Source organism: Triticum dicoccoides, chromosome 2B, assembly GCF_002162155.2.
Source record: "Triticum dicoccoides isolate Atlit2015 ecotype Zavitan chromosome 2B, WEW_v2.0, whole genome shotgun sequence".
Classification (NCBI taxonomy): Eukaryota; Viridiplantae; Streptophyta; class Magnoliopsida; order Poales; family Poaceae; genus Triticum; species Triticum dicoccoides.
In genome coordinates this window covers 564,879,130-564,889,393 of record NC_041383.1, presented here as the reverse complement: position 1 = coordinate 564,889,393, position 10,264 = coordinate 564,879,130, and the positions used below count along the sequence as shown (strand labels likewise).

Genomic DNA, 10,264 nt, shown 5'->3' with positions numbered 1-10,264 from the left:
GTAATGTTCTGGCATGTTAAGGTCCTTGCCCTCGGGTGGACTCTGCGCTACAATATCGGTGGCCTTCATCTTCGCCCAGTACATCTTGACACGGGCAAGTGCCATCCGTGCACCTTCTATGCACGTCGACCGCTTCACAGCGTCGACACGCGGCACCGCATTAACAAGTTGCTGCACCAAACTGAAATAACTATTGGAATGGGCTCAGTTGGCCACTGCCGGGCTATGACGTCCTTCATGATAGTACCAAACATCTTGTGGAGCTCGGCCCATTGGGCCATCTGTTCGTTCAACAGTGGACGCTTTGGCGTGTCAAATTGCGACCAAAATAGTTTTTCTGTCACATGTCCTTCTTGCGTGTGGAAAAATTGATTCGCATCAGCAACACTCTTCCGCAGGTCCATAAAGGTGTCTGGAGAACTCCGTAGTTGATTAAGCGGCGCATACTTCGGATCACCAAACTTAGTTTGCAATAAAAAGGGCTTACCAGCCGTGATCTCCCCAGCTTGTCGGATCTCCTCCCGAGCTGCTCTAGACTCAGACCGAGCTTCCTTCGCCTCTTGTAAGGCCTTGTCAAGATCGACCACTTTGACTTTGTTATCTTTCTCAAGAACTTGGCATCGGCTAGTGGCATCATTCAGTTCAAGTGCCATAGAAGATATTCTCTCCTCGCACTGACACCGAGCAGTCTGCTCGGCCTTTAATTCAGTGGCTACCTTTTCGACAGCCGCATTACTCATCCTGGCTTGCTCCTTGGCCCGCGCAAGTTCGGCCCGAAGGGTCTCAACTGCGGTGGCACTATCTGCAGTCATGCATATACAAATTTTCAGTATCACGCTCATTTCACAATACTAGCATGTACTGAGTGCCCCAGAGACATACCTTGTGCCTCGTCGAGCCGCCTGTTAATAAGAGTGATGTCATCATCCGCTACATCAACTTTCTGCTTCAGATGTGCTACCTCTGTAGCTTGGGTTCAGTTGCCGCGGATGTAACAGCCTGTGTTTCAGTTAGTCAGATCATTTCCTTGGCATATAATTTTGACCCTCTGATCGCCTCCCTTTGGATGTTAACCAGAGTCTCAGGGGCTACTATCTATACACAGGTGCAATTTTCATTTATAATATAATCGAAGTTACACTACGTACCTCGAAGCCTCTTAGTAGGCTCGTAAAGGCTTCATTCAATCCGCTTTTCGTGGACCGAACTCTTTCAACCACCGTACCCATCAAGGTACGATGTTCCTCTGAGATGGAAGCATGTTGCAATATGTACATCAATGTATCCAGCGCCCCCGGATCCGGAACAGGTTGCGTCGTCCCTTGGACATTGGATAGTCCAGGACTTTTGTTGTTCCTCGTAGGGGCCGCACACCCTGGACCCTGGGCGGCCGAAGTATTACCTTCGGCCCCGGTCTTCACTGCCTCTTGCGCCACTCGTTGATTGGGAAAGATCCTCCGGGACGACACCTCGGCATGGTCTGCCTTATCAGGCTGGGAAATTTGTGGAGGCGTCTCACTCTCCATCATCTCCGGAAGAAGATCCCCCGAAGAGGAGGACTATTGGGGAGGGCTGCGTGTCGGACTGCAAACATGTGTTTAAAATGTTACCCTTACAGCCAGGAAAGAACGGGGTAGGTTTAGAACACCCTGGTTCACTTACGGTCCAGCTAGGGGCTTATCTTTACGGAGCGACTGCGTGTCAGCATCATCCCCTGACTGGGATATCTTCCCCCGCTTAGAAGCTTCTCTCTTCAAGCCTTCGGAGGCGGTCCGCTTCTTCCCATGAGGAGAAGGGATGTCAGCTTTCCCTTCCCTTCCACTTTTGGAAGTGGAAGTTCCGATCTACCCGGACAAATTGCCTGGTGTACCTCCAGAATGAAGGTCGCCTTGGGCCTCTTCGCTCTCCTCCTTATCTTCCCCCGCTGGCACTTGATATGGCACCGAAGCCAACATCCTTCTTAACACCGGATCGACATGGTCTTCGGGAAGTGGAGCCGAACACCTGATTCTCTCCGCCTTCTTTATCTAGCCCTGGCCGAGTAGAGTTTTATCAATACATTGTTATGAGCAATCTAACTAAACTGTGTTCAGGAGTCAAGTACTTACCGGAGTATCCAAATGATTGCAGTCAAGACCGATGTCTTCTGTTCTATCCGGCCACTATTTTCGTGCGCCGAAGAATAAATTCCACATCTCTCTAAGCATTGTGCCGGAGAAGTGTTGAAGGGTCCGTGGACCTTCTGGATTGAACTCCCACATGCGGAGAGGACGCCACTGGCACGGAAGGATCTGGCGGACTAGCATTACTTGGATGATATTGGTGAGGCCGGTGTCCTTCTTAATGAGGCTCCAAATACGACTTTACAATGTCTGCACTTCATAAACAGAACCCCAGTCCAACCCTTTGTTTACCCATGATGCAAGCTGAAGCGGAGGGCCCGATCGAAACGCAGGTGCAGCTACCTGCTTTGTACCACGGGGTTCGGTAATGTAAAACCACTCCCGTTGCCATAAGTCAGAAGGTTCTGCGAAGGAGCCCTTCGGCCAGGGGGAAGTGGTAAGTTTGCTTATTGAAGCACCTCCGCACTCTGCTTGTTTCCCGTCGATTACCTTCGGTTTCACGTTAAAGGTCTTAAGCCATAAGCCGAAGTGGGGGGAAATACGGAGGAAGGCCTCACACGTGGTGATAAACGCCGAGATGTGGAGGAAGGAGTCTGGGCATTAGCCTTAAACGCACAGTTCGGGACCCCCCTACCCGAGATCCGCCGGTTTTGACACCGACAGCTACCCGGGGTCTATCCCCCCGTCAGTAGTCCCCGAAGCTGGTGAGGTTCTACGGCTTGGGCAGCCGGGGAGCCTCAGTAGTTTCCCTCTTTAAGTGGCCTTCCGCCTTCTGCTCCGTCCGCCTGGGAGGAGTCGGGCGCCAGGAGCCGGACGAGGTCGCGGCCGCCTGGCGGACTTCGAATAGTCGTGGTGGGGGCCAGGTGGCGTGCCGGCTGAGCGACAGGCTCGCCGCCCGCTGGCTGCCCGCCACGCAGCGCCTGGCGGCCAAGTTGGCCTGCCAGCCAACGCGCACGACGGAACATCGCCGCAGGCCCGGGCCCGCCACTACAAGGCCTCGGTACGTGCATGGATCCACTGCGGACAATTGCTCTTCCAGGACGGTTTAATACACGCCTTTAAGGCGTGGAATTTGGGGGGTCGTGGGGGGAGTGGACGCAGTTAATCCCACGCTCCCCCACGCCTTGCCCCCTCGGCTCCGCCGGCGCGAGGCTATAAGTAGGGGGAGGACGGGGCGGCAGAACGCATGCGCGCCGTCCTCCCCCTCTGTCTTGCTTCTTCTTCTTCGTTGCCGCCATGCTTTCTACCCTCACCGGAGCACTGCTGCAGCTCGTCGTCGCCGGCCTTTTCTTCGCCGCTGCCGCCTCGCGTCACTGCCGAGCACGGAGCCCATGGCGCTCAGCGGCCACACCGGCGATTGGGACGGCTCCACCGTCCACGAGGACCACATTCAGTTCCTCCGCGAGATGCGGCGCCTTCCTCATCACACCGGCGTCAAGGTGTGTCTCCCCCTGCCAAGGAAATCTCTCCGGCGCTGAAGGACGGCGAGTTCGTCGTCTTTCAGGCGCATTTTCTTTGCGACTTCGGCCTTCCGGCGAGCGGGTTCCTCCGCTCGCTGATGGACTTCTACGGAGTGTCCGCCTGGTACGTCCGCACTGTAGCCACGTTCTTTCCGGGATTCGAAGGTGGCAGGTGGCACTGTTGCCACACCCTGTCTTGTCGTAGCAGGTGGGTGCAGACTTTGAGGTGGCGATGGACCGCCTGCCAGGAGTCGGCCCATGCCCTCACCGCCTTTTGAGGTGCGCCGCCTTCTAGGAGGCGGCCGGTTGGTTCCAGCCGGCCGCGGAGGCCGGCCTTGCGACCAGTCGGACTGAGGGGCTAGGCTAGCCCTGATGTCTTGAAATCTGCTAAGGTGCGGATGAGGCTACCCGGGGTCTATTCCCCCGTCAATAATGGCTCGAAATATCCCGCGTTAAAATGATGCGACCTCAAACAATTTACCTCAGCCAAATCAAAGAAATCGATGTACAACAAATCAGGAGCAAAAACAGTTGTCAAGCGCTAGTTAATCCCATGACGCCCCCCCCCCCCAAATGGACGAAATCTGAATGCTACGCAGTGTAGTTTTGTGTTATATTATATACTATTTGTATTGTATGGGCTATATGAGGAGGACGAGAATTCAAGAGGCCCACATCCTCAATTTCAATTACAAGAATCCCATGACAATTTATGTGCCCCTGGACTTTACATCCTGGCTGTAGGAAATGAGAAGCCCATGGTTATAACTTCACCAGCTTTCTTGACTTCTGATGACCACCAGAGTTATATCACCGAGGGAATCCTTCGGTCTCACCTTTGGCACCAGGTTAGTGGACCAGCTCAGTACTGTAGTTGCTAAGAGCGGTTTTGGGAAGCTTTTAAGGACCGGTTCGGTCCAGTTTTAGAAGGTTTGTGTTTCTTTCATTGGCACCAGGTTTCTGTTTTTCTTATCGGTTTTCATCGGCTTTTTTTCTTTCTTTCATCGTTATTCTTCAGGGTTCTTCAAATTTTTTTTCTTATCGTTTTATTTCTTCAAATACATGTCCAATTTTTTCAATACATGATGTACATCTTATTTATACACGCGGAACATCTTTTTGATACACATTCACCATTTCTCAAATGCATGATGAACATTTTTTACTAATACACATTTGATTTTTGTTTGAATTAAATTTTAAAAAAATCAAATATGCACCGAACATTTTTTGAATGGTATTAAGCATTTTTCTAAAGTAGATGAACATTTTTTACATTGTATAAACATTTTTAAGGTCACAAACATATTATTGGGAACGTGAACGTTTTTTAAATTTCAAAATATTTTGTTGAACAGTATGAAACATTTTTTTAAACTACATGATACATGTATAATATATTTTTTTACAAATCTGAAAAAAATATTTTTGAAATGTGTGAACATTGTTTTTAAATGGCAAAAAAAAAATTAATCACGTGAGTTTTTTTACATTTTCTATAAAATGTTTTCTAGATGTCACAAATTTTTAAGCACGTGAACCTTTCTTTAATGGTATAAAAAAAGTTTCACGAACATCTTTAACACCGCATTGATATTTTTTGAACGCGTTATGAACGATTTGAAAATTTTAAGAAAATATTTTTTGAAGTATTTACACGTAGAATATTTCGAAATATAAACAGAGTTTGTTGGTGTGCGCGCTTATGGGCCTGGCCAATTTAAATAGCGCCGGATGCGACGGTACGTACCTTTTCGCCAAAGGCGAGACAAAGCCGCCCCCGCTCGACGACGACCGGAGTGCTTTACTCAAGCCCTCGAGATGCCATGAGAAACCTCCGGACACGACGATTCGGTGAGTAGGTGCGCCGCCCAGCGACACGTTACGGCCGAGCAGGGCGGCAGCGCCATGCACGCGCCCACGTCGTGCCGCCGCCGCCACGTACCAGGGGCTCTGAGCCGCTTTATATGGTTGCGCGGCCTCGGCGCTACCCCACACACACTGTAACCTCGGTAGCAGAAGCGGAAGCAGCACTCCACAGCTTGCCTGCAAGTTACCTTCTCCACGATTCCGCTCACGGTTCATCGGTTGCCACCCTGTTCTGGTGCGCCGTCGCAGAGCGGCGAAGATGGCCACCAAGGGGCGCAAGGTCGAGGTCCGTGACGCGAGCAGGACGGACGGGAAGGACGACGCCGCGGACGTGCACGTCGTCCGTGAGGCGAAGGGCGACCACGACACCGCCGGCGGCGTCGGCCACCGGGGTGCAAACAGGACGGATGGGCATGGCGACGCGGGCAGCAAGATCGAGGACCTCCGGGGCATCGGGGGGAAGGACTCCCTGAAGATCGTCGCGATGCAGGCGCCGGTCACCGTGGAGCGCCCCGTCCGCGGCGACCTCGAGGAGCACGTCCCCAAGCCCTGTACGCAACGCATACATACATCTGCCATTTCAGTCTTTCACTGGCATATTTATGATGTTAATAATTGGGCTGAGCAGATCTGGCGAGGGCTCTGGCGGCGCCGGACATGTACCACCCGGAGGGGACGACGGATGATCACCAGCACCACAACATGAGCGTGCTGCAGCAGCACGTCGCCTTCTTCGACCGCGACAACAACGGCATCATCTATCCGTGGGAGACTTACGAGGGTACGTACGTGTGCTGCACCGCGCTTCGTCTTGATTTGTGATTTCAGTTCGGCTGGCGCAGAAGACATTTAACGTCTTCCTTTTTGTCGGTTGATGTAGGATGCCGTGCGGTTGGGTTCAACGTCTTCATGTCTGCCTTCATCGCGTTTCTGGTGAACCTGGTCATGAGCTATCCCACCCTGCCCGTGAGTGAGCTATCCCTCGAATAGAGGAATCGACTTCAGAAATCACACCGTGCTTCATTTACTCCCTACAAATTTTAGAGTGTAGATTCACTCAGTTTTTCTCCGTACAAATATTAAATCTCTAGAAAGACAAATATTTAGGAACAGAGGGAGTAGTCTTTTGTATATGTATTGACTGTGATTTGTGGCTGTGCAGGGTTGGCTGCCCAACCCTCTCTTCCCTATCTACGTGCACAACATCCACAAGAGCAAGCACGGGAGTGACTCGGGCACCTACGACAAAGAGGGCCGGTGTGTAGTAGTAGTAATTACTGTTAATTATGTACCGACGTGGTGGCGGCGAATGTGAAATGTGTGTTGTATGTTGTGCAGGTTCATGCCGGTGAATTTCGAGAACATCTTCAGCAAGTACGCCCGCACGTACCCGGACAGGCTGAGCTACAGGGAGCTGTGGCGGATGACCGAGGGGTCCCGGGAGGTGTTCGATTTCTTCGGCTGGTAACCGACTAATTACGCGATCAGCATGACTGGACCTTCAGTTTCAGTCGCTACATGCTGCGGCTATGTTGTTGTATAACTGACTGGTGTGAGATGATACGGATGGATGCAGGGTGGCGATGAAGCTGGAGTGGTCGATCCTGTACGTGCTGGCGCGGGACGACGAAGGGTACCTGTCGAGGGAGGCCATCCGGCGCATGTACGACGGCAGCCTCTTCGAGTACATGGAGAGGCAGCGCATGGAGCACGTCAAGATGTCTTAGATCACAGGCTCATCGCCGACGGTGGATCTCGCAGGGTCGGAGCTGCACCCGCCTGTGATGCTTTCCGTGTCCGTGTGTATATGATGTACAGCAGGCCACAGATCCATGTGGTGTACCGCTGGTGTGGTGAAAACATAAATAAGCGATATGATATGCCATGTTTGAATGTTCAGCCCCGTCCGGTCTCCCGTCCTTCCCTGGTTCCGACCCTCTCTTCCCCCGGCCGGGGCGTCGATTGCAGAGTAGATAAGACCGGCGTGGAGAGCCTTCGCGCCGCGTGTGAGGATTAGGATGGCAAGGGCGGTCGCTGTGCTGTACCAGGTCATGAGGATCCGGATCAGTCCATCACAATGGTTCCGTGGTCCCACGTTATAACAGCAACTAGAGACATGCAAACGTTATTTATAAAAGTGATTTTGAGGGCAGTGTAGCAACAAGGCCTATTAGCTCAGCTGGTTAGAGCGTCGTGCTAATAACGCGAAGGTCACAGGTTCGAGACCTGTATGGGCCATCTTTTTTCCTCAGAATTATACCTGGCCACATAAAATAATTTGAACGTTATTTGCCTCATTTTTAGTTAGAAACAGCATGGCCCTTACTTAGTAAACAAATTATTACGAAGCAGCACGCAATTTTGAACATGTAGCCCTTAGTTAGTAAACAAATTATTACGAAGCAGCACGCAATTTTGAACATGTAGCAAATGTTTGTGCTGGTACAAATTTGTCACGTGCAAGCAATTCTTTTTGTTTAATTGTTTGTGCTGCTTATCACATGTGTCACATGGTACGTGCAACCAATTCATATCATAAAAACTGCAAATAACAATGGAGCCGCACCCACGTTCAAAACAAAAATTGCTCCCTTCGTGCAAGACGTTTTTGCAAGCCACCATAGCGCAACACGTTCAAAAGTTAAAAACTAAGACGTTAAATTTTTTATTTTTTGAACACAACACATATGTAGGAGGTTTGCTAAAATCAGCTCGAGCGTATTATAACTAAGCGTATTATAACTAAGCAGCGTATTATAACTAAGCGTACGCTCCGGCCAGCAAGGCGCGCCTGATCGGCTCAACACCCGCGGTGTACATGCTAATCAGCCCGATATTTTAGTCCCCACCCCTCTGCCTCGTGCAATTATAAATTCGGTCGTAATTAGTTGATGGATTTTACCAGTGGATCCTGCACACACAACACCTCGTATGCCCTTCTGAGCTTGCTATATTTTGATCGTAAAGTAGTAGCAATCGATAGTAATACAGATTTGTACGACATTGTCATATGCCTTCTTAAACTAACAGTAAAATATTTCCCCTCCGCCAGCGACCTCGGTCGTTAGTGGTGATTTTTTGAACACAACACATATGTAGGTTTGCTAAAATCAGCTCGAGCGTATTATAACTAAGCGTATTATAACTAAGCAGCGTATTATAACTAAGCGTACGCTCCGGCCAGCAAGGCGCGCCTGATCGGCTCAACACCCGCGGTGTACATGCTAATCAGCCCGATATTTTAGTCCCCACCCCTCTGCCTCGTGCAATTATAAATTCGGTCGTAATTAGTTGATGGATTTTACCAGTGGATCCTGCACACACAACACCTCGTATGCCCTTCTGAGCTTGCTATATTTTGATCGTAAAGTAGTAGCAATCGATAGTAATACAGATTTGTACGACGTTGTCATATGCCTTCTTAAACTAACAGTAAAATATTTCCCCTCCGCCGGCGACCTCGGTCGTTAGTGGTGAGGGGGCCGCGGGATCCACGCGTGTGGAGCGTTTTTATTCTCTCGTAATTTAGATTTTTAGGCTGTTCATCGTCTTCGTTTTAACGGCAACGATGACAACGCTGAATAAAGATTCTTTGGATCCTTCCTTAATAAGGTCATCGGTCCTATAGTTGGGGATGGATTTGGAAACCAGTCTGTTCAAGCAAGGATGGCGTGGCGACGGCGGCATCCTCGTGGTGGACATGTGTCCTCGGGCTCCGCCGTTGCGACGGCGTTTGCTCCAGCGTCGACGCGGAGCTTGGGAGGTAGTCCAGGAACGGATGCAGATTGTGGTCTGCATCGACGACATCTGGAAGACGAAACATGTGCTGGGTTCGTGGTTCGTGGATGGCAGGTATGATTTTATTCTGCGACGTCTTAGTCGCGGTGGGGTGCCAGATCTGGAGTTCGATCGCGTGTCCGTGGTGTTGCCCCGGTTTGATTCGTTCAACGGTAAGGGCTTCACTTTTGGTGAGCCACCTTGGAGGTCCGCAAAGCTGCATATTAGGGATGAAGCCGCATCGAGCTCGGGTGAGGAGGTGATCCATCATTCTTTTCTTCGATGGCTGTTGTCGTGGTGCCGAAGGCAGGTAATGGGCGTTGGTGTCAAGCTCAGAGATGTTCTGCTAGCTTTTCAGTTTTGTCATGTCGGTCCTTACGTGACTTATACTTTAATCTTTATGATATGAATGAGACACGTATTACAATGCAAAAAAAGTAAAATATTTCCCTTTATAGTAACCGAAGCAGATCTCTTTACTAACCCATATGCATATATGGTAATGCAGTTACCACATAGTAAGCACTAGTTCACGGCAAAGGTAATACAATTATTCCATTACCATATATGTTCATACCTTTACCATGGTTAGTGGTAGGAGCCGTGGGGTTCATATATGGTAATGCAACTACCACATAGCAAGTAGTGGTTCACGGCAGTAATAATACAATTATTTCATTACCATATATGTTCCTATTTTTACCATCATTGGTGGTGGAGACACGGGGATACCGTGGGGCTATAACTTGGTAAATGCATAGCATGCCATTACCACAACGCTAGCACGTTTACTGTCATTAACAAAAAGGACACGAGATGGAAGTGAGGCACGTGGCAACCCAAGATCAGGACGTACGGGACAGAGAGATGGTAATAGAATTAAATGTGTTACTTTTTTTACCACATGCCGTTACCCTCAAACAACATGGCTTCTCGGCGCCCGGTCGCGCAGGTCGCGCGCCTAATTAGGAGTGGCCGGAGCGTAGGTTAAGTCAAAATGCGCGCAGGCTCAGAATAGCGCAGCCGAACATTCAT

The 10,264-nt window shown here is 50.2% G+C and overlaps 1 protein-coding gene and 1 non-coding gene across 2 annotated transcripts; both read left to right on the top strand.

Annotated features, from left to right (window-relative positions):
- The first annotated feature begins 5,585 nt into the window (after positions 1-5,585).
- Positions 5,586-7,355, top strand: LOC119368021 (peroxygenase-like). The gene is made up of 6 exons (XM_037633381.1): positions 5,586-6,003; positions 6,081-6,233; positions 6,333-6,418; positions 6,615-6,709; positions 6,791-6,916; positions 7,029-7,355. The coding sequence occupies exons 1-6, from the start codon at positions 5,712-5,714 to the stop codon at positions 7,177-7,179; spliced, it is 903 nt and encodes a 300-aa protein (XP_037489278.1). The 5' UTR covers positions 5,586-5,711; the 3' UTR covers positions 7,180-7,355.
- A 261-nt stretch (positions 7,356-7,616) lies between these two features.
- TRNAI-AAU lies at positions 7,617-7,690 on the top strand. Its single transcript has one exon. It is a non-coding gene; the product is annotated as a tRNA-Ile (tRNA).
- Positions 7,691-10,264: the final 2,574 nt, after the last annotated feature.

Bases quoted from the DNA above. Each gene is read 5' to 3' on its own strand.
- LOC119368021 (XM_037633381.1), top strand. From the start codon at position 5,712: ATGGCCACCAAGGGGCGCAAGGTCGAGGTCCGTGACGCGAGCAGGACG. The intron at 6,004-6,080 runs GTACGCAACGCA...TGGGCTGAGCAG, and splicing joins GGAGCACGTCCCCAAGCCCT to ATCTGGCGAGGGCTCTGGCG. The intron at 6,917-7,028 runs GTAACCGACTAA...GGATGGATGCAG, and splicing joins GTGTTCGATTTCTTCGGCTG to GGTGGCGATGAAGCTGGAGT.